Source organism: Lissotriton helveticus, chromosome 12, assembly GCF_964261635.1.
Source record: "Lissotriton helveticus chromosome 12, aLisHel1.1, whole genome shotgun sequence".
Lineage (NCBI taxonomy): Eukaryota > Metazoa > Chordata > Amphibia > Caudata > Salamandridae > Lissotriton > Lissotriton helveticus.
In genome coordinates this window covers 9,601,267-9,625,916 of record NC_136073.1, presented here as the reverse complement: position 1 = coordinate 9,625,916, position 24,650 = coordinate 9,601,267, and the positions used below count along the sequence as shown (strand labels likewise).

Genomic DNA, 24,650 nt, shown 5'->3' with positions numbered 1-24,650 from the left:
GTTTTGCAAAATCATTTGCTCCAGTCATTATAGTACATGAGGGTGCGCTTGATGTCAAGGGTGTGGAGGCTTTTTTTGTTACCGAGTCTGCTTGAAGGAAAAAGACACAGAGCTCAATGGTCTGGCTGAGGTGGAAGAGGGATACCACACCGAGAAGTAAGGGTCAGTTACTTGCCTGTAATCCTAGTTCTCTTCCAGGGATATACTCATCAAAGTCGTACGCACTGAATATTCCCACGCTTGGGCAGGAATATTCAGCGCTTATGACTATTGAGGAGGATCCCCTGGAAGAGAACCTAAATTAGTTTTGAAAAGAGCTCTGTCGTTATGAACTTCGAAAAAGCTTTCTGCAAACGGTGGGCCTGCAGCTCGCTAACACGTCTTAAGTATGTAATAACAAAAAGGAAGGTGACATTCCAGAGAAGAATTGTAAAGGCCATGCATGCAGAGATTGAAAAGGAGGACCCATGAGTGTTTTAAGGACAATGTTACGGTTCCAGACAGAGGAGAGGAGGGGAGGGGAGAGCCCGGGATGAGCCATTGCCCATGCGCACTATCGTCCAAGGGAGGAGTCACCTATCTCGTGACTACAGAAGACTTCTTCCAAGACGACAACAACATGCAATCATCCGAGCCCAACACCAGGTGGCGATCTAATACAAAGTGTAGAATCTGCAGCTCATTTGCCTCGAACAGAAGAGTTTCCTATTCTGCATGTATACTACCATAGCGGCTAAGTGAGAGTGTGGAAATGTAAGCTATACCCGATTTCAGAAGGAAGCAGGTTTAAGTGGGTCTATATGCTTAGGAATGCAGTAAAGGACAACCCTTTCAACTTAACAGGATAGCAGGCCCGCATACCGGGTCTGCATGCTTCTTTGAGGGCAGACATGCATTCTTGAGGAATTGGGGTGCCTGCTTGTGCCTTGGTTCGGAGTGAGAAAGCCCAGCCTGTTGGGGAGCTGCTAGTGGGGGACAACCAACATCTTGAGGAGGGTCGGGAACCAGGGCTGTCTGACCCACGTGGGGGCCACCAGAATGAGGGTGAGGGGCGTTTGCCGAAGCTTCCAGACCACAATCGGAAGGAGCAGAAGAGGAGGAAAAAAGTAGGCAAAGATCCCTGACCAATTCATCCATAGAGCATAGCCCAGGCACTATGTGTGCGGGAGCCTGGAGGCAATGTTTTGGAAATTCGCGTTTTGTGCAGTGTCAAAGAGGTCAACCTTGGGGGACCCCCCCTCAACGGTGGACGTGGGACTTGTGGGTGGAGCTCTCACTCATGGACTTGTTGATGCATCCTGATGAACAAGTCTGCAAAATCATTGGCCGCTCCCAGCAGGTGCTCCACCAGTAGGTGTATGTGATGCTGAAGTGCCAAATGTCTTGCACCAGTATTGACAACTGCAGTGAGTGTGCGTCACCATGCTTTTGGAAATAATACGTGGCAGTCGTGCCTGTCTTTATCAGGACTTCTTTGTGCTGACCCACCTGAACAAGCATTTGCAATGCAATAGGTCTCGCATTAGGAAAGTTTGAGCTATTGGTCTTGTAAACGCCAAATTTTTTATTTATGTGTTGGTTTTGAAAATAGCGAAACTAATAGCTTTGTCATTTCCAATGCCAATACTTATAACTTTTGTAAATGTGACACTTATAGCAGAAGAGAGAAGCATTACAACATTTACCCTTATGATGTGCCCCTCTGGAATACATAATGCAAGCGCATTGGCTTTGTTAATGTTTGAAATATTTTTAAATTGCTGTGCACCTCTTAGTATCGACCCGTTTGCAGATTCAGGAAATCTTTCTAAACAGCCTCTTGTGAAGACGGGAACTTAGCTACACTGCACACGCCCCGCCAAAACATTTTTGGAATTGTTACTTAGGAAGGGTTTAATCGGAAGGACATTACTGACAGTTACGTCGTGACAGGTATTGATACAGTGATAGGGGGAGAATTCTTTCACCCGGGAGAATTCTTTCACCCGGGAATTACCAATACCACAGGCATTGGTAATTCCCAGTAGCAAAATTCTGTTCAGTTATCAGTTGGAGGGCTGGGCAAAGGGAATATCTGGGAAGGCCATTATTTGCATGCTGAATTCATCCTTTTCTCCAGGAAAAAAACGGGACCTTTTTCCCATTAACATTAACATTTCATCAGGGTTTGCCTTGCGAAATATGAACTTGGGATGCTCCCAGTGCGCGTGCTTTCTGGGCTAACACATTGGGATTACCGTCATACGTTTAATAAGAGCCTAAATTAAAACGGCGACTGACCCTTCCAGCACCAAGGAATCCTTTAGTCGGTCCCGGTGCCCCTGCCTGTCCTTTCATCCCACCAGCAATGTCTGCCTGTATGATTCTTGCCTGTGTTTGCACGTGTTGTCTGTCTGTCACACACAGGTAAGAGTGCCTGTGTCTTTGTGTACAGTTGTGCATTTACGTGCTTTCTTGGTGTGTAAATAGTGATTTTATGTGTTGTCTGTAATGGTGTCTTTTCTTGTTGTCTTTGTGTGCATGCATGTATGCCTATATGTAAACCTTTTGTGAGGGAATGCCTGACGCCTGTTGGACAGTGTGCATGGATACCTGTTGGCATTTTGATTAGCGTATGCACAATGCAGGTGCGTTATATATGGTCTTTCTCCATCCCTCGGACTCTTTACCTGTCCCAGTCCTTTTTTGGGTGTCTTCAAAGACAGCGCTAGGCGGTCTAGAAGCACATTTCCTGGTGCTCTCCTGACATACATCACTGTGCCTTCCTGGTACACAACACACCCTGTGTTCCCTTGATGCCTGCTGCCCACACGTTCTATATTCCTCTGTACGTCTCCCTTTGTCTGCAACAGGCCGAGGTTATTTTGGGCTGCGTCTTCGCCCACGTTTATCTGTCACTGCCCTGTGTTCAAGAGTGTGCAAGGGGGTGTGTTGGTCTCTTTACAACATAAGCACACAAGTCGGGTATTGGGTACGTTTGCAACACTGCAAAGTCGTCGTCCCCCCCTCCCCCTTGCTGAGACCATTGCCGTGCACACAGCCTACACCGGTGTACTATAGACACGCCCCAAACATTTCGCCGAGCGACAGACAGCTCATTCGGATAAACCAGATAAACATAAGTAAAAAATAAATACCGCCTTCGGGTGAAGTCCGCGCTATATAAAAATGCATAAATACATAAAGAAATAAATCCCTCCTTCGGGTAAAGTCCGCGCTATATAAAAATGCATAAATAACTAAATTAATAAGTACCGCAAATCACCGCCGTCACTGTGCCGGCCTGCGACCAGGAAGTCAGGCAGGCCGGCGCGACAACAGGAAACAGGAAGTAGGAGGGCGGGAGCCTACCCCGCCTCCAACGGAAGAGCCGCGATGGGAGCCACGTTTGAAGCACCGGAGCTGGCAGGAGCCTACCCTGCGGGTGCCGAAGGAGGGAAGAAGAGTCCTGCTGCCGGGCCCTGCAGCTGAGGAGAGCCGCCGCAGGAATGAAGCCGGTGAGTGGGTTGCTGAGCGGGGCTGGGGGGGGGGGAGCATGTGTGCGCGCGCGAGTGGGGGGGAGCATGTGTGCGCGCGCGCGCGAGTGCGGGGGCGGGCTGTGTATGTGTGTGTGCGTGCGTGTGTGTATGTGTCTGGAGTGCGTGTGTGTGACTGTGGGGGAGGGGGGTGTGTGTGAGCGAGTGTCTGTGCCGTGTGCCTGTATGTGTGTGCCTGCGTGTGCATGCGCTCGCCTGTGTGTGCGCATGCAGAGGGGTGGGGGGTGGGGGCTGCCTATATGTAAAGCGCTCTGATACCTGATTCGGTTCGGGGCTGGAAAAAAAAAATGGCTGAGTTACTCTGCGCATGCGCGGGTGAGACGCGCGCTCCCGCGGTGAAAACTGCGAAGGAAACGCTCGTGCACATTGGTGTCCACATTCCCATTAACGGGCAACAATAGTTGTCGAGACAGACACTCTCAATGCTCACGCATTGAGAGTACGTCTGCTCGACCTAAAAAAGGCCTTGAGAGATGGCAAACAGCACGTGGTAAATGATGTTGAGACCAATTTGTTGAGGCAACCACCTGCCCTGAACAGTTGGTTGTTGAAGATGTGCCCCCTAACCTGAGAAGGAGGTGTCTGTGGTCATCTGTGAAACAGGGTCCATGAAGGGCAGAAACTGTAACAAACTGTTGCTGTGCCCCAGGGCAGAGAGAAATGGTGCTGGCCTGTATCAACACTAGCTCCTCCAAGTGACCCCCTGGCTGTGAACGCTGTGACATACCCCGAAACCGGTCCCAGGAAGCTTGTTTCCGGTCCAGGGAAGGCATGGCTTGGCAGTTCGGGCTGGACTGTTCCCATGGGGCACAGGGTCAAGACTGATTTGCATATGGCTGGGTCCAAACTGGGGTGGCAGATGGATGGATTTAACCCAGATCTCTTGACTAGGGGAATATGTTTGAATCATTCAGCATTCCGTCCATCATTTGTTGCCAAAAGGCATGTTGGAGCAGACACACGAGCAGCCTGGCATAGGGGGCTATGGCTAGGCACGAGGCCATCATCGCAAGAAGGCGCATAACTGCTCTTACTGTGAGATGATGATTTGGCTGAAAAAGAGGAAGTATCTGCTGGAATGTCTGCACTCTTGTTGGGGTGTGGTAAGCCTTGCCGGGGACTATAATGAGAACAGTTCATGGAAAAGGCTGGACGTGAAGGGGCTGGAGATGGGACTTGATGGAATTTATGGTGAACTCCAAACTGTGGAGAAGGGATGCAGTGGTTTGGGTGTGAGCGAGATACAGTTTGCTTGCACTCTGGATGAGTCAATCGTTTAAATCAGGGAGCACGTGGATGTTGTGCCTTCTGAAATTTGGTGATCACCCTGGGGGCTGTGGTAAGATCAAATGGCAAAGCGAGAAGACAGAAGGGAGGACACGGTTCAGGATTCTTCTTCCACCAACTTGGAATAAATAAAAATCCAAACTAATGGAATTCCCCAATTAAATGAAGGGAACCACAGAGAAGAATTAATAAAATTGTAGAATAATTTAAAGACTTAAAAGAGGAAGTCTATGGTTTCTACAAGAAAAACACGTCCTCCCCACATTCCCTTGAAGGCCATCAGCGAAAAATACAGCTTTTTTGGGCAAAAGAACCAAGAAGATACATAAAGAGTTGAATGAAAGCAATAGAACAAAAGAAAAGATAACAATATGCCACAAGAACATTACAACTCCATGTGGAAGTAAATACTCCCTAGCAGGGCTTGACTTACCAGCAAGCCTCTAAGATTTTTATCCACACAGATTATTGGAGGTCTTTTCAAGACCCAATAGATGTGTTTTTAAATTGAACATCAATGTCCTGAAGAAGATGCAGATATTGTAGATCACTGAAACGCCGCGTCGACAATTTGTTCATTAATAAATTTTGTGTATTAAGTGTAATAATTTGTGCACATAAGTTTTGTGATTCTTGAATTTTTAGCAAAAATATTTTTATAAATAATGTGACCATGTGTTTTTAACCACATTAATTGACTTTAGAAATGTATCGGCAATTCAACAGTGAATAATAAATAATATATTTTAACATTGGGTTGTGTGTAACTTAACCTTTGTATATAAGAATTCATCCAAGTAGTTTTGTAGATTTGGTAACCTGCGCAAATACTCATTACACACTAGTCCACCTGTCCCTACATTATATAGTGACTCCTAAAGTTTGGAAAAGGAAATTTGTTGTTTTGAATGGAGGGTAACATCAAATGGCAACACTTTGAACTGATAGTGTTGGCCACTTACCACGAACCATAGGGAGCGGCGATGAATACATGGAAGTGGGCAGCCTTCATATCGAGTGCCGTCATGAAGTCACCTTGTTGCAGCTGCGGGATGACATCTTGCAGAGTGACCATGTCGAAATGTTCCAAGAGTCTGTAGTTGTTACGAGGGCTGAGGTCCAGTGTGGGCCTTACAGACATGTCATTTTTGGGGATCAGAAACTATAGATACACCTCATTGCCGTGATACTGAGTTCTCGCTGGTTCTATTGCCCCTTGAGAATGAGTGCCTGAAACTCTTGTTGAAGAAGGTGCCGGTGTTCTGGGCAGAGGACGTGTTTGCTGGTAGGAATTTTGTTGGGGGTTGAGGTGAGCTCCAGGCAGTAGCCAAGCTCTATGATGGAGAGAACCCACTGGTCAAAGGTGATCTCTTCCCAGCAAGAAAGAAAACCCTGAAGTTTCTCCTGGACAAGTCTTGTGTGATCGGTGTTAGGCGAAGGGAGTCACTGCCTGGGGGAGTCGACATTGTTATCAGAGCCCCCTTTGCCCCATCCTTGATATTGTAGCCTCTGTAAGGTCCACTGGTTTACAGCTCGGATGACGGACATTGATATGGTTTGTGATGCCTCTGAAAAGAGGTGGGGGGTCTACAGAGGTGGTCTTACTGACTCCTCTGTACTGTAACCTCCAAAAGGACTCCCTTGGAGTGGAGGTCTGAAAGGCACGGATGGCCTTCACTGTGTCTGCATTTTTTTAAGCATTTTGAGATGCCGGGGAGTTGGACTTCTGCCTCTGCATCCTCCGATGGGCCCACCTCCGCACTAGAGGACACTGAAGAGTCTGCTCCGACTGGAAGTTGAGGCAGGCCTGGTGTGCTGTCGAGGTGCTCATGGGACAGACAAGAGATTGCAAACTTGATGGTGGTTGGGTCAGGGCAACTTGAAATTGCATGGGAGGCCATACTGGAAGGGCATCCTTGCCATCACGGACTTGCCATTCTCACAGATGCAATTGTGGAGACGATGGGCAGAGGCCCCCAGGATGGTGCCAAGGCCACAGCGGTAAGGCTGGTCTTCGGTGTTCGTTAAGCAGGATAGAAAAAAGAAACTGACTTAACTATCAGCTGCAGAGAGCTCTTCCAAAGCACAAGAGCCAAGGGATTGAATCGGACGGGCGGTAAGGCGGTAAGGTGCTAAAACACAAAATAAACTAGCAATGGAGTCTGTGCCCATGCACATTGCCCGCTAAGGAATAAGGGCCATATGTATCAAGGTACCAATTAGCGATTCTGTAATAGCGATTTTTAAGAAATCGCTATTTCAGAATCGCTAATTGGTATGTATCAAGAAAATCGAAATTTTTTAGCGATTTCTTGATATTCCTTAAGTCGCAATTAAGGAATACTTTCCCATTCATTTCTATGGGCCGGGAGGCCCATAGGAAGGAATGGGAATTTATTCTCAGTTTGCGATTTGCAATTTGCTAATCGCAAATTGAGAATAATTTCAAGGGTGCAGGGGTGTCTAAAGGACACCCTGTTGCACCCCTGAAATAAGCATGGGTGCACATGTGGTGCACATACATGCCCTAAGGTCATGTATGTGCGTCACATAGCACTTTGAAAACTGCAAAAATGGGTATTATTTTCAAGAAATTCGCAAATTACCACCAACTTGAAATTTGCGATTCCTTAAATGCAATTGCAAAATAAGGAATTGCAAATTTTGCGATTCCTTATTTTGCACGGGATTTTCATTCATACATCCCATTTAGCAAATTCGCCTTCGCAAAGGCCGAAATTCTGCGAATTTCGCCCTTTGCGAATTTGTATGATACATATGGCCCTAAGTCACTGTACCTTATGACTCGAAAAGGCTTCTTAGAAGAAAAATATATTGCAGATGTCTGAGCCCAACACTAGATGGCAGGAGTGTGCAACGCATATCTATCTACAGCCAGACATGCTACCAAGACAATACTTCACGAGTCATCTCCTTCCCCAGACTTGACTTGGTTTCAACAGCTCATGAGACATTTTTGCCCGGCCTAAAAGGCGAATATTAAAAAATCTGCACATATGTAGCCTGTCAACGGCTGAATGTTTCCTTCTTGATTGCCCGAGGAAAGGGAGACCCCTCCCAATAGCCCCAGTGCCAGCCTGCCCTCAAAATACAAGTTTAAAGGTAACAAGTGCCGTAGGAGGGTCCCAGTTAAAAAGAAAAGCCACAAATGGCTGAAAAAACACCCTTGGAAATACTGTAGAAAGATGAATGATGCAGGGATAATCGCAAGGGTTGAGCAGGAGCCCTGCATACAGCCGTCCTAGGGAGGGAGGCCCTCATGTATACAGATTCTATTGAAGGAATCGTGAATTGCGACAAATAGCGAGTCACAACTAGCGACTCCTGAAATGTAACGTACAAAATGAATTGTGGTCGCAATTTGCGCATTGTCTTCTAACAAATCCATAGGGCCCGATTCACAGAATGAACTTAAGACTCAATCCTAAACTTACTACTATTTTGGTATTCACAGAATGCACTTTCTACTTTTGGCATTCACAGAATGAACTTACTACTTTTGGTATTCACAGAAGTTAGGATTTTGTCTTAAGTTTGTCTTAAGACAAACTTAAGACAGACTTAAGACAAAATCCTAACTTATACCAAAAGTAGTAAGTTCATTCTGTGAATGCCAAAAGTAGTAAGTGCATTCTGTGAATACCAAAATAGTAGTAAGTTTAGGATTGAGTCTTACATTTATTCTGTGAATCGGGCCGAGAGTCATTTTGAGTATCGAACTATATATTATTAGATTGCCCGTCAACATACTGATTCAAAGTGGTTCGCAATTCTACCTACCTCATTAATTTGCACGAGGCAGGTCGTACACTGAGACCCACTACGATTAGCGGAAATGACAGGCATGGTGGCCTGCTAGGGTCAGAAAACCACCATGACTGCGACTGCTTTTACACAAAGCAATCTTTTTTTAAATGCATCCTCGGAGGAAAACAGGATGCATTTTAAAAAGAAAAAGATAAGGTTATAAGCACTTTTTTAGAGACAAAGCAGAAAAATAAGCCATCCTTTAGAAAGTATAAACTGTAATAATTATGACTCAAAAAAATACTTCGCAAGGCGGGGGATCTGAAACAATGTCAAAAGAGATCTGCGTTGAAGTTCAGTTGGCTGCAAGTAATCCAAATATTTGGTAGGAAAAAATTTCAAAACATTTGGAATGCAGTGATTTTTTGGGGAGAATAGCTGGGACAAGAGAGGACAGATTCTTGATCAGAATGAACTGTAGGCCATCAAAATGAATGCAGAACAAGATCAAACATGGTCTTGACTGCTCTATGGCCTGAAAGAACAAGTTACTTACCTTCTGTGACGCCTTCTCTGGTAGAGACTATCCAGCCGCAGACTCCTTACCTTAGAAGAAACCCCAGGCACCAGACTGGATCTGGTCAATTTTGAGCAGTGCCCCTGTGCGCTGGTAGGAGGCATAGTTCGGCTCCATGTCTGCATTGCCTGTGCCGTTAGGTGCATGATGTCTCTATAGGTGCCATCCTGTGGACTGTCATCCATTTCTTTTTGCCACCTTTCCACACCAGAAGTGCTGTGCCACAGAGGTTGTTGATGTACTGGTGTGCAGCATTAAGGGCCTCAGAAGGGTGACCCTATGCAGAAATCCATTCGCAGAGCGGGAAGGAAGGGAGGGTTGGTAACGAATCTTGCACTAGACAGAGTCTCTACCAGATACGGTGTTACCAAAGGTAAGTAATTTGTTTATCTGATAGAGACTACTTACCTTAGAATAGGTACCCGAGCAATACCTCCCTGGAGGCGGATCTGCAAACTGATTAAACCAACATGTCCTGCAGGACCGAACAGGAACTAGTGCACAGTGAACATGTGCAAAAGACGCCTACTTGCAGCCTGACAGGTGTCCAGGATAGCTACTCCACGAGCGAAAGCGTGGAGGAAACCTTGGCTCTGGAGGAATGAGCATGCTAGCCCTCAGGGGATTGCTTTTTGGCAAATGTGCAGCAGCATTCTATGCAAAGCACTATCCATCGTGTGATGGTCTGTTTCAGCACAGCCTTTACTTTATTCCCGACATACCCAATGAAAAGTCGATCGTCCACCCAAACTCTTTAGTATGATCACTGTAGAAGGACAATGCTCTTTTTAGCTCCAGGCGGTGGAGTCCCTCCTCTTCTGTAGAAGGGTGAGACAGGGCACGAAGGTAGGCATGGCAATATTTTGGCTTGCGTGGAAGGGTTTTGCCACCTTCGGAAGCAAGGAGGCACGGGTTCTTAAAACCAGTTTGTCTGGATAGTAATGTAGGAAGGGTGCACGGGGAGTGCTTGCAATTTGCTGACCCTTATGGCTGATGTTAAGGCCACCAGAAAAGCCATTTTAATAGTGAGCAAATGGAGTGAACAGCGGAGCAGCGGCGCTAAGGGTGCACATGTTAGAAATGTTAAGACCAGACTGAGGTCCCATTAGGGCAGAATGAATTGTCTTGGAGGAAACAGACGTTGGAGTCCCTTGAGAAATCGAGTCACAATAAGTGACTTGAACAAAGATGGTTAGACCGCAAACCACAAGAAAGCCAAAAATGCTAACAGGTAACCTTTAACAGTACCCAGATAAGAGCCCTGTTGGGCCAGAGAAAGAACAAACAATAACACTTGGGATAAGGATGCAGAAAGAGGGTCAGTGATCTTGGAAGTACACCATGCATCAAATTTGTTCCATAAGCAGGTGTATACTGTCTTGGTGGAGGCCGAAATAACATCACCGACTTCAGAAGGAAGGTCAAAGGCTGGCAACTGTCGCCACTCAATCTCCACGCATTAAGGTGGAGGTTGTGCAGGTTCGGGTGCAAGGCCCTGCTCTGTTGCTGCGACAGAAGATCCTCCAAAAGGGGTACGCTACTCAGAGAACAGATGCTAATGCTCAGGTGTCCGGGATACCAAACTCGCCGTGCCCAGTCCAGAACCACATGAATGACTTTAGGCCGGAAGAGCCGTTATTGTGCGTTCTCGGCGGTGGCGAACAGATAAAACCAAGGTTCTCCTTCGGACCTTGCACCACCTCCGGAAGGAGATGCTATTTGTGAGCTGCTAGGCATCGACGGCGGAGTTCGGCCACTCTGGCCTTGAAACAGCCTACCAGGTATATAACCACCAGGGTAATGAAGTGACATCGCAGCCATGTCCAATGACGATGGGCCTCTTGACAAAGGGTCCACAACCCACCTGATTGCTGCAGTACCACGTCGATGTGGAGTCCGTGTACACCTGCACCAGCCTTTCCCTTGTCAAAGAAAGAAAGGCTTTCAATGAGAGTCGTATTGCCCATAACTCCCACAAGGTGTTGTGGTGTCCAGACTCCGCTGGACCTCTGATCTCCACCTCTCCCCGGTGGCTGCCCCAGTCCAGGAGTGAATTATCTGTCGCTACAGTCAGTCTGGTTGGGGAAGGGGTCTGAAACTGACCCAATCATGGTTTGTTTGCCACCACCGCAGGTCTTTTGCAGTTCCTGCCGAGATCTGGCCCAGGTGGGAGAGATTTCCCTGGTGCTGCACCCACTGGGACTTCGGGTCCCACTGCAGAGGCCGCATATGCCTTGGGGCACGTATCACTGACAGCATGCAGGAGGCCATGAGGCCCAGCGACCTCAAGAGTCAGTCTCATCAAAATCTAGGATAGAATAAATGTGAGTGTACTTGTAATTCGTACTGCGACTCCATGGAGTATCCTGGCGCTGAAGACCGCTGGGGAACCCGTCCTGGTTTTCCCTGTGAGATAGTCCCTTTCTGGGTATCTCCAAGGTGAAACCAGGCATCCCCGGCGTCTGTGGGGGGCCGTTGTAGAGATGAGGCAAGCTTAATGCCCAGAGTTGCCGAGTGTGTTCCCTGGTTAGAGTAGGCACCGAGGCGAGAATTATCGAGTCCTTTTTTACCCTGGTCCACGACCCTGCCGCGTCGGGAATTGAACCCTGGTCCCGGGCCGTTCTCTGCTTACGGGTCTGCCGCCTCTAACCAGTGAGCCACACCACACCACTCCACATAGAGGCTGAAGCATCTAAATCGAAGTCCAAATATCCTGGACTCGATGATGGCCTTTTGGCCAAAGAGCCGACACTGCCTGACAGCGCAAGGAGAAATGGTCCTCTGTCAACTGGTCATGAGGAGGTGGCATGGGCAGCTCCAGAAAAGGGAAGGAGTATCACATCTGGACGATTTGTAAAAGCCCACTTATCCAATGTTATGAATTGCTAGTGCGGCAGGTGATGGCGAATCCTGCCTCTCAATGGGCGCCTGTGCTGGTATGAGGGCAAGTTAAAATGGAGGCTGCGGCTGACCTCTCGTTGGTAGCTCCACATGATCCACTGACACCAAATGGCTGGGAAACATGTTGGCCTTTGTGGCTGGGTGGGAAAGGATGGGGTTGGTAGCCCCTACTGTAGCCATGGAAGGGGCGAAAGGCAAACTGGTGTTGACGTGGGACAATGGATAGGCCCAAAAGACCTGGCATAACTCTGCTGTCTTTAAAGGGCTCAAAATCAGTCTCCATTTTCACCAAAAAGGAAAGAGCAATCAAAGGGCATGTCCATGAGGGAAGCCTGGATAGCCCCTGAAAAGCCATTGGCTCTCAACCATGCGTGGCGTCCGAGTGCCACAGACATTACAATCGATCTGCCAAGCAAGTCGTTGTGTCCAGTACACGCATCATGGTGAACTTTGCTGCATCTCACACTTCAGCAATAACTTGGGTGAGTATGGCTCAGGCCTCCTCCAATTCCATGGGCAGCATTTGTGCAACCGAAATCAACATAGTGTGGGTGTATCGACCCAAAAAGCACGCTGTGTTCACAGACCGCAGCGCTAGGCTGGGAGAGGAGAACATCCTCTTGCCAAAGGAGTCTGACCTTTTTGATTCCCTATCCAGCGGAGTGGAAGGGAAAGCGCCAATCCGACTGCTGGACAAAACTTGTGCGCCGAACAATGCTTGGACGGCTGACCACAAGGTTTTAATTGCTTGATCTTAACCTTATCATACGTAATAAATGTTAAAGCTACAACATATATAAACCCATTTCTAACAAGGGTACTTCAAATGATTGGTTGGCCTTTGCAACGTTGTTTGCCCAGAATGGCCTATAATGTATTTTTAGCTAATCCTCCCCAGCTAGGTCTATTAAAAAAAAAAAGCCACTGGCCCAGACTCGGAAGCCATGGTACCAGCCGGTGCCAGGCGACGCGATCCAGGCCCGTATTGGAGTCGGGATTGATGATGAGGTCGGCGCAAGCACAGGGCATTGGTAAAGACGACACTGGAACGGGCTCCGTGGAAGGTCGCAATCTCGTGGGGGGAGCAGCTCTGTATACAACACCAGATCCTTGTGGCCTGATTGGCACCGAGGGCGGATCCGCAGGTGGCAATCTAGAACAGGTTCCTCCCGTGCCTATGGGGCACAATGGCACTCTAGAGGGGTCAGGCTGTGCAAATATTCGGTGCATGGCTCTGAGGAAATGTGATGTGTTATACAAGAATCGCACATCAGGAAAGCTAGAAATAAATGTATGTCCCACTGAGGCATGATGAAGGGTGAAGGTGGGAACACATGTTGGAGACCTTTCAGAAACCTTTGTACAATATGGGACTTGAAAAGGGATGGCTGATCTGGCAACTGCAGAAATGCAGAGATGGCAGAAAGATAGTCTTTTAAGGTGCCCAAAGCATGAGCCTCGCTGGAAAAGAGAAAGAATAAACAGAAGAACCTGAGGAGCAAGTTACTTCCCTTTGTTAATGCCTTATCTGGTAGAGACTCTAGCTGCAGATTTCTTACCTTTGAATTATCCCCAGGCATCAGACTGGATCCGGAAATATTTCGTGAGCAGCACCTCTGCGCGAGAGTGTGTGGCGTCGTCTGCGTCATCTGAGCCGGGAGGGATGTGCGCAGTGCCTATATTGGCGCCACCCTAGTGCGCTAACTTAAGTTTCTTTTCACAACTTTCTACACATGTAGAGCAGCGAAGAACACTGACCACTGGTGTGGAAAACTAGGGTCCTGAAAGGGGACAGCCCTGTCCCTAGAAATCTGTTCACATAGCATGGAGGATGAGTGGGTCGGTAAGGAATCTGTGGCTAGATAGAGTCTCTATCAGATAAGCAGTTCTCGAAGATATGTAACTTGTTCATCCTATAGAGATTTCTAGAAAAGGATTACTTACCTTAGAATATTTACCCAAACTATACCTCTCCGGAGTTCACACTATAAGTCCTACAGGACTCAACGAGTAAGATGCCCATCGCAGCGGACCAGACTGTCTAGGCAGTAGTGCTTGGTGAAGGTGTGCCGTGAAGCCCACGTTGCTGCCTGGCAGGTGTCCAGGACTGGAACGCTGCATGGTAACGCAGTGGTTGCAGCCTTGGCTCGGATGGAATGAGCTTGCAAGCCCTCTGGGGTTGCTTCCTGGCCAGTGAGTAGCAGCTTGTAATGCAGAGCACGATCCATCTGCAGATGGTCCGTTTATGGACAGCCTTACCCTTCTTCGCTCCAACATACCGCACAAACAGTTGGCTGTCCACCCAGAACTCTCTTTGTGCGGCCAACGTAGACCAACGCTTTTTTTTTTGTTCTAGTCAGTGGAGTCGCTCCTCTTCCTACGAGGGATGTGGCAGAGCGTAAAAGGTAGGCAGGGTGATCGACTGACCTACATGAAAGGGAGTGACAACTTTCATCCCAAAGGAAGCTCTAGTGCGAAGATTCAGATTTCCTGGGCAGATGTTCAGGTATGGCGACATAGCTAAGAAAGCCTGAAGCTCACAGACCCTCCGGGCAGGTGTTATTGCCACAAGGAAGGCCAGAGAGAGAGAGAGAGAGGGAGTGAGAGAGAGAGAGGGAGAGAGACAGAGAGAGAGAGAGAGAGAGGGAGGGAGGGAGGGAGAGAGAGAGAGAGAGAGAGAGAGAGAGAGAGAGAGAGAAAGAGAGAAAGAGAGGGAGGGAGAGAGAGAGAGAGAGAGAGAGAGAGAGAGAGAGAGAGAGAGAGAGAGGGAGAGAGAGGGAGTGAGAGAGTGAGAGAGTGAGAGAGTGAGAGAGTGAGAGAGTGAGAGAGTGAGAGAGTGAGAGAGTGAGAGAGTGAGAGAGTGAGAGAGTGAGAGAGTGAGAGAGTGAGAGAGTGAGTGAGTGAGTGAGTGAGTGAGTGAGTGAGTGAGTGAGTGAGTGAGTGAGAGAGAGAGAGAGAGGGAGAGGGAGAGGGAGAGAGTGAGTGAGTGAGAGAGTGAGAGAGTGAGAGAGTGAGAGAGTGAGAGAGTGAGAGAGTGAGAGAGTGAGAGAGTGAGAGAGTGGGAGAGTGAGTGAGTGAGTGAGTGAGTGAGTGAGTGAGTGAGTGAGTGAGTGAGAGAGAGAGAGAGAGAGATTGCATTCTACATATGTAGATCCCCATCACCACTTTATAGGGCAAATTAACACACTATAATGTAGTGATTTAGGTGCTGCAATTGACAAATGACCATATTAAAGAATGGTTCTTTGTGCATGAATCAAGAGTCACAGCTCTGCCTTCAATTCATGCACCTGCGGTACTCGCATGACCCAGATGTAGGTCTCAGTGTGGCATTGGGAAACCTTCATAGCCAGACTCTTCGTCGTCGCATCTCAAAAACCCCAATCTTGCCAAGGAATCATTCACGCCTGGTGTAGGTTCTATCGATCAGATTAAGGTGGCTGAAGCACACCCATACCTATCGTGCATGCTTATGTGGATAGGCCCAGTCACTGAAGTGTGCAATAGCTTGACTGAAAAGGACACACAATCTTCTGCTTATGCCTATCAATTTATGACTTCTGCTTGTTTCCAAACATAAACACAAACAATTATGCAATACAAGTTTATGAATATTTCCCCCTCCATTAAATACGCAGAAACACAGCGGTCCATCAATACCAAAAATGTCACTGGTTTTAGTGCATAAATTATCAACTACCAAACGTGTGGGTTAAAGCTAATCTTCACCCTACGAAGCACTTACAAGCACTTACAAGCCCATTTGGCGACTCTCACCTTCAACAAGTGAATCCCCAGTCCCATGGACTTTCCAGGGTGCCCTACACGTTAAGCTCTCTTGTGCATGTTACACAAGACATTAGCAGGCCAGATTCAAAAAAAGTCTGGTTCCAGCTTCAAATCTCATCTTTCCACAGGACCTTGCAACCTGAGACCAACAATCAGGCTCCCACGGCTCTTGCAGGACACCATGTGCAGTTTCCTCAGCCGCGATCCAGTTACAGCGGAGTGTGCACTCAAAGCTATGGCTCTGAGACATAGCTACGTGGTAACTCCTCTGCAGTTACTACAGTTCACCAACGACAGATGGCACTCACAGCCCTGAGTGCAGATGTACGCAGACTCCTACCTAGGTGAACACAGGGCTCAGAGGTTTCCCGAGGCTTACACAAATGTGTACCAACCGGAGCAGCTGCTTCACTGTTACCCAAAGCATTTGTTCTTTCATAAAATGGAATGAGAGGTTGGAAGAGTGCTACAGCGCGCCATCTCCCAACTGTGTGTCCCTGAACTCCCTCTGTGGACAATCACGAGCAGCTCAGGGGCATCCTTCGCCACAGGCCCCCGCACAGGCAGTTCTTGATCCAGCGTTGCTCCCACTGCTTCACAGCGGTGATCTTATTGGGAGACTTGAGCATGGTGACACAGCCGCACCTGCAAGAGGGACAAGCAAAAGGCTCAGAACGATGAGATCCGCAAACCAGAAAACACAGGCAAAGTCTAACCCAGTCTGAGCACCATTTAAAATCCTGGGTCTGAAAGGAGAGGTCTACACGGAAACTTCTCCAGCCAGCATTCACATACCTCGTGTAGGACTAACCCATAAAGAAACCACAACAATTTCTGACCATCTGGAGATCCTCTTCAGACGAATCCCAGAAAAGACTCCGCGCCACCAGCCCAAGCAATGTCTGATCCCTCCCCGGGCACGTTGATGTACCGAACCATAAAGGGTACAGCTTTACATCTAAAAAATCCCCAAATCCAAAACATATTTGAACCCTATCCCAGCCAAAATCAGATGCATTCATATCTTAAATGTAGAGAGAATCATGGCAAGCACAAACCAGCCACCCCAAATATGTTGTAAAGAACCACAACCAATTTCTGCTGTGTCTGACACTCACAGATCTCTCGCAACTGCAACTTACAGAAGACCTATAGGCACAAATTAAGTCCCACATCAATAATTAATGTAAATTAAGGCCCTCTAACCCCATCCATGACAGTATTAAACCATTCTCCAATACTTTTCAGACACCTAGCACCTAGAGAGTAGATTAGACGATCATGTTACAGAAACATCTGTTTTGTAGAGCTTAGAAACTAAACCTTATGAAGTGCTATGTAAACAAAAATGCACAAGTGCTCTGAGACCGCCCCCATACTGATCATTTGTATGATTGAAGTAAAAAAAGATATATATATTTTTTTTTTCCGCAGAGTTTTATATAGCGCGATCTAGACCCGAACTGAATCAGGTATCAGAGCGCTTTACATAGCACCAGTTACGTTACATGTGGACACGCATTCATTTTTAGGCACGGGGAGATTAAGTGATTTGCCCAGAATCACAGGAGGTTTTTGGCGTCGTTACCGAGACTCGAACCCAGATCCCCAGGTCCGAGGTCGAGGGCCCTAGCCATTAGGCCAACTCCTCTCCCCAAATTTCCTAAGCTGCTCTCGTTCAGGGACCTCTCAGCACCTGAAGACCAATGCCCCACTAATCAAGTAAAGCCAGAGTAGCGCTCCACGCAGCGCTGGAATGCCAGCTTTGTATTCATTACAAGTTTCACAGTACCAGAGGTTTCTTCAAAGGGCATTACAAAAACTCTGTGTTTAATTACAGAGGAAAAATAATAAGAACAAAAAAGTGCGTTCAGAGTAGGAAAAATGTCGGTCAAATGGCCATGAACGTCATGCCTCTGCTACAGACTCCCTAATATTATTGGGGATGATGTCTGCCAGCCTTGCGGCCCATGTAAGAATCCCAGTTCGAGAATCTTACAATATATGAAAATAAGTAACTTACCTGTAACTGTAGTTCTCCAGTATTGGAGTATCTGATTTCATAGATTCACATGCTTAAATCGTTCCCCGTCATTGAGATGGGAGTCCTCGGTACCATGTAATAGCAATACAATGTTCAAGATAGTGCATAAAGGGGCCTTTATGCACTATCAGTCTATTTAAAAAAAGAGACCAAACTTATACTTCAGCTAATCAGGCTGCCCTGCTCTCTAGAACACTCCTGAGAGAGTTCCATTCCCACAGAGTTTCCAAAGCATGAGTGCCGGTGAATCACTTAAAGAAGGGAAATGCGAGCCTCTCAGGGTGGGAGAGTGGGTCGCATGCGAATCTATGAACGATTCCAGTTACAGGTAAGTAACTTATTTTCTTACTCCAGTATTGGAACTTTCATAGAAGTACGTTCTTGAATCAGAGTAAAAAGCCGTAGTGAGGCACACTGAACTGTGAGTTGACAGGGATACGACTGTATAGAGCTATCCCTTTGCCACAGAATAAACGAAGGCATAGCTATGAACATGTGTTATATCTTGTTCAACATCAGAAAACGTTTTAGTATACTGTAAAGACAGAAAACACATTATGTTATAGGCAATGTGCAGAACTAGTACGATGTTGGGGGAAAGCAAGAGGTAGCTCACCTTTACCGGAAAAGATGTCTTACAACTGTTTGTCCTACGCTACAACCCCTTGAGGAGTGGAATCCAGGCAGTAGTGTTGTGTAAAGGGTATGCGTATTCTTCCAGCTGCTCTGCAAATGTTCTTCTCGAGCTCAAGGCAGTACATCTGAGCTTGCAGACTTTCCTCCCCAGGATACAGAACTCAGACGTTCCCATGCGAACGAACAATACATCAACGTTGCACTACATAGGCAAGGACGTACAAGATCACCTCTCTCTCTTCCTGGTGCCCGGAAACTGCAACTTTTTAAATTGGGGAGTCCCTAGCAATTTAGCTGTCTCTGTGTCAGTCTACATGCTTGCCGAACAAGGCCTCTCCATCAAAAGGGAAGATGAAAGATTTTATTCTGTACCTTCGGCCTAAAGGAGGTAGCTTTGAGCCAACCTTGCCTTTGTGTACCGCAGAGCCTGAAAGCTGCCTAAAGGTAGTAGTGGCGATATCCATGGCACAGTATATGACCTCCGCAGATGTGTGCTCCCCCTCCTGCAAGATCTTTTTGCTTCAGTTTTCGCCTCTTCTGGAAGCTGATCTAAATATGGGGCGAGGTCAGCCCATAGCTGCCAATCATACCTCCCCAAAACAGCCAGCGAATTGGCCGTTCTGTCAGCCCAGACATTGATGAAAAAAGCTTGCCAATAATAACCAAACGTCTGCCCTCCTTGTCCGGAGGCGCAGAGATCGGAGTGGAGGGGTTCTTTGATCTTCTCTGGGCTGACTGCGTAATTACTGAGCCCAGCGTTGGCTGGCCAGTCAAACAGGGGCTTTATATTTCTTGTCCAGGTGTGGAAGAACCGGTGGGCCTGTAGCCGGATTTTTCATGACTTTCAAGCCCTCTTCCCAAATATAGCCAACAATGAGCATGGACCTTACACTTTTTTGGGAAAGCTCCTTAAAATCATATTAAAACAGTCCATCTGCTTGGTGGGCCTGGGCAGGGCAATTTTCTTAGATGCCCTTTCTAACAAATCATGAAACGGGAGATGATTCAAGCGTGTGAATTGATTTAAGTTCCAATACTGGACTATAATAAACAAATATATATAGATCCGTTTTCTCACAACGCACAATCGGCTAGTATTAATTCATAATTTTGCCTGTGAGCAGCGGCCACCGATTTTCACTCCAACACCCCAAATTTCTTCTGGATCAAAAAACAGTCCAGGGATGAGCAAAGCAAATACCGACTGCGACTCGGCAACCAGCGCCATCTGGATCTGCGGGCTGAAGGCTGAGTTTTTTAAACAAAATTAGACAAAATATATTAAAATATTTCAAAATCACACAAGTGCACCTCTTGCATGACCACAAACACATCTCTCCAGCCCCCACTCCAGTGCTCCTCTTACATGACTACAAACACATCTCTCCTGCCCCCACTCCAGTGCTCCTCTTACATGCACACAAACACATCTCTCCTGCCCCCACTCCAGTGCTCCTCTTACATGCACACAAACACATCTCTCCTGCCCCCACTCCAGTGCTCCTCTTACATGCACACGGTCACATTTCTCCTGTCACCATCACACCAGTGCTCCTCTTGCATGCATACTGTCACATTTCTCCTGTCACCACACCAGTGCATCGCTTCCAGGGAAAGAGCACCTCTGTCCTTTCGGTGCACCCGGCGATTTCAAACTTGTGTCTGTAGGGAGTAGCGATAGGAAGAAGCAGGGAATGAAGAGACATTTAATGTCTTGGAATCTCTGGGTGAAGAACTCACCTGGTACATGATTTGCATTCCTCCGTAGGAAATGCCCCGATATGGAGGCGCCGAAGGTGGTCAATCTTTGGCTGTCCGGGGGCCCTGCACAGAAGAAAATGAAAATTAGGAAGGCGAAGCAGGCAAACAAAATGGCGCTGACGCAGGGTTGGGAAGATCCTCCTTGTGCAACCCCTGCTCCGCATCAACGATGGCTTTTGGGCCATGGCAATAGCAGGGACACGTTACTTTTCTGCTAGTAGAACAATGCAGATATTCCAGTGCAATAAATAGTTTTTCCATCTCTAAAGCTTTAGTAATTGTTGAATCAAGCAGTAGAGCAGCTGCATTTGAAGTGCCAGAGCAAAAGACCACCAATGTGCCGTTTGGGTTCTGTAACTTTACCGCTACCGTGCTAGCGGGTTTTCCCGCTGTGCGCTGAAATTTAAAAATCGCGCGGTTTGTGACAAAGCCAGCTCGTCATCCGCGTAGCGCAGGTAACGCCCATGACGAGCTGGCTTTGTCATCAGCGCCGAAGGGATTAAGGATGCTGTAGATTTACACAACGACCACCAGGAAAACCATCTAGTTCTATAAATAATGTTTTGGGCGGACGAGCGTAGGTGGAATCAGAGCGACTCATGGACACTGACCCAGAACCCGCCGTACCCCTCTGCGCAGGCAGACGGAATGACTGCAGTGACGCCATCCAAAGGAGAGGTGGGGGAGGTGCAGAACTGCAGGTTAGCTTGCAGTGCCAGTGAATAAGGGTAGGTGTGAGTGCTCATTGCAGAGAATAAACCTGCAGAACTGATAATGGAGGGTAAGTCAGCACTTCCTGTGGCACAAGGAAGAACTGTAGCTCCTGAGGCCAAGGATGAGACTGCTCAACCACTGGTAATGAGCAGAATTGCATCACACGGAGTAGATGTACCGCTGACAGTGGTAAGTCAGCACAGCCTGCTGGCCTCCAGGAGTAGATAGGTCTGCTGTACATTTCACACTGACCCCACAACACACATCTCTCGTACCTGGAAAAGACATCGAGCGCAGAAGGCACGGAGTGACTCAGGAGCCCGGGGGACTTGCCGAACTGCAGCTTCAGGGCCTGCTTGCTCTGCAAGCGGCTGATGAGTCCGTCACTGATGGGCAGCCAGTCAATGCTGGGGATGAGCAGCTGGCTGGGCAGGAGGCAGCACTCGTCGATGAGGGTGTCATCCGGCTCCATCGGGTGATTCTCATCACGAACTGGTTGACAGAAACAGACATATGCACAGGTGAGGACAAGCTACAGTCACAACATTATCCTTCACTTTGCAAAGGTCATAAGAGGCAGCAGGGGAGCTCCAGATAAACAAAGCAGCATCACACAGCCCATGCTAGGAAGAAAGTGTCCTTACCTGCAACCCTAGTTCTCTCGCAGGCAAATCTCAATTGCAATCATAAGCACCGAGAAGTCCCGCCCACGTGGGGGGACCCGCAGCAGTTCTTTCAAGACCACATTTTCACAGTATCTTTGTTTTACGTCAGAAAGGCCAGGGTGAATATGGGGCAAACATTTAGAAATCTGTAGCCTTGAGACAGACTATAGTGCCAATTCCATTAAATGTACTTTAAAATAATGGAAGAAAAGCATAAGCTTTTTTCAAACCACTATAAATAAGCAAGAATTATGTTCTTAAACGTCCTTCACAAAGTCGTTCCATTAATTTTGAAGTGAATGATAGAGAAGGATAAGCGATATAGCCTGATTAGGCAGCAATGTGAATAGAAAACTGCCCCTTTTAGAGCCTCTGGAGCCCCAGGGTCCCATCATGCCTCGCAGGTGGATGTTTACTCAGATGTTTTGGATGCAGCAAATAACAGAAATTGATCTAATCCAACTTAATCTCTTCTCTCGGGGAGGTGGGAGAGTAGTTTATGATTTCAACGGATATTCCTCTGAGAGAGAACTAGGATTACAGATTACAGATAAGTAGCCATTCTCTTCTCTCTCTCTCGAGGGATCTCCATTGATAAACTGAATAGATTAGCTAGCTCATCCAAAAAAACAGACACTATAAACTGCCAAGTTTTTGTAAAAATAATAAAAACAAAGTAAAAAAAAAAAAAATTACCGGTAGGCAAGTGTTGCAGATGGGCTGTTGGTCCTATCGCGCGATTTTGTGGTGACATTTTACTCTAGGAGTCTCCTCCAGTTCCTCTTTTTCGATGTTCTTGTCTTAATTTTGTCCAAATCTTCAGCAAAAAATCCCAAACTTTGTTTTCCCCACTGTTGGAGAGCCTTCGGCCCAGCATCCAGACCCAACAGTGGACTGAAAGAATCTGAAGATGGCAACCAAGAGTGGGAGCTTCTGGGGAAGGCCTACGACATCACAGAAAACACCAAAAAGGTGGCTCCGTCGACGCCCAACAACAACACAAATAGAAGGACTGCAAAAAAGTGTAGAATTTCGGACCCAACTACTAGATGGTGGAACAAGGCGCAGATTGTGAATTCAGAAAAGAGTCATGCTGCAAAATATAGTTTTTCACCAGATCTCCTCCTCTTAGATCTCCCACTCCAAGAATCCTCAGAGGGGAAAATAGGGGCACTGGTAGAAGAAACAGTCTCTCCAGCCAGGGAATCTGGTCTTCCCTGGTGCACCACCTGGCCATGAGGAGAACCTTCTTGTTCTTCCTCAATGTGCGCCTGGTGTGGGCCTTGCGGTGGCGACGCATTTTAGGATCCCGAGAATCTGGCAAACAGAGGATAGAGACCTTCAATGTTCAGCAGGTGACTTGGAGGCAGAGGTGAGGCCTTGCTAGGATTGTTGACCTCAGGGCGAAGAAAAGTTCTGGTGACCTCAGAGACCTTAATCGTCATTGACGGTGGCTTCGACTGTGTTGTCGTCAACGGGATGGATGTAAGCATCCTTTTTTGGTGTTGTGGTAGACGGGACTGCCATAGACGGAGCAATCATCGGCGCAGCAGTCGTCGACTGGAGCATTGCTGGGACCATCGTCGACAGCAGTGTCGTCGACGGGCTCGTCAACAGGAACATCGTAGACGACTGGATCTTCGCTGACAAGATGGGAGAACTGATGGTGGCTGTCGTCGTTTTAGTCGTCGACGGTCTCAACAACGAGATGGTTGTACTGGTGGCTGCCGCCAATCTTGGTGTCAACAGTAAAGGCGTCATCGCGAGGGACTTGGAAGAAGATGTAGGTCTCGTGGACTGCTCAGCAGAAGAGGCTGAGGGCAATCCTTATCCTTGGGAGATGCATCAATGGGCCCGGCAAGAATGTTTCTGAGGAGAAATGTTTTTGCTTCTTCTTTTTCTTGGAGCTGTGAGGTTGATGAGAAGTCTTCAAAGATTTTCTGGACTCCTATGGGACTCCTTCTTGAGATCTAGCCCTTTTACGAGACCTAAAAGAGGTGTCACTATCCTCCTCAGAAAATGTTTTCTGAAGCCACTAGAGTTGCCTCCCTTACCTGTCCCGTAGGTTTTGGGGAGAAAGTGCAACAAATCTTGCACTCTTTTACCTCATGCTTGAAATGAAGACAGTAAAGACAGTCCTTATGTAGGTCATCCACATGAACTCTTCTTCTCACAGGTCTTACAGGGAAGAAAAAGGCCTTTTTTTCTCCGACATAGTAAAATAAAAAGTTTGAAAATAGCTTTTCAGATGAAAAAAGGGAGACTCCCTTCACACACGACGTGCGGTAAACATCGGAGGTAATCGTTCGCTCTTGGGAGTGTTCTAGAAGGTGCTACCACCTGATTGGTCATAGTGAAGTTTGGTCCTTTTTTTAAAATGGACATAGATAGGCTATTAAATGTATTGCCTAGTGCCATTATAGCCTCTGTTAGTTATAAATACTGCTTTACTATAGTATTGTGGGACTCCCACTTCGAGAACGTGGAATGATTCAAGCATGTGAATCTATGAAAGATCCAAGACGGGATAACCACTGTGTCACAGTGTGCTGAAGGTATGGCAATGGTATCTGAAGGCCACTTACATTACATGTCATTACAAAAGAAGACAAACCAAAATCTACACAGGCACTTTCTTGTCAATGCACAGCCAGGGAAAGATGTTAGATTAACAGCTTGAAAAGAAGACTTGCAGAGACTTACCGCAGAGCCACAGTTTGGTAAGTAGGCGGAAGAGCAGTGAAAGGCTGTCCTGGGTGTCTGAGGTAGCCATGTAGATGGGCAGACAGCTGGGCTTCAGAAGACCCCAGATGCGGATGACCACCATCAGTTCACGCAGCATGCCCAGCGACGGGCCGTCCCGCAAGAAACTGCTACCAGGTCGCATCAGGGATCCCTGTGGGCAGATAAAGGCGGCAGCAGCATGAGGACAAAGGAGGCAGCAGCATGAGACAAGGCAGATAGAAAGCAGG

General features: G+C 47.4%; 1 protein-coding gene across 1 annotated transcript in view; it reads right to left on the bottom strand.

Annotated features, from left to right (window-relative positions):
• Window positions 1-15,600: 15,600 nt before the first annotated feature.
• The window catches only part of MED16 (mediator complex subunit 16), a 77,906-nt gene continuing 68,856 nt past the window's right edge, over window positions 15,601-24,650 (bottom strand). Inside the window, exons 12-15 of the mRNA XM_078670467.1 lie at window positions 24,382-24,574; window positions 21,289-21,505; window positions 20,279-20,362; window positions 15,601-16,503 (exon numbers count right to left, since the gene is read on the bottom strand). Coding sequence (XP_078526593.1) covers window positions 16,377-16,503; window positions 20,279-20,362; window positions 21,289-21,505; window positions 24,382-24,574 — 621 coding nt within the window. The 3' untranslated portion in view covers window positions 15,601-16,376. The remainder of the gene's footprint in view (window positions 16,504-20,278; window positions 20,363-21,288; window positions 21,506-24,381; window positions 24,575-24,650) is intronic.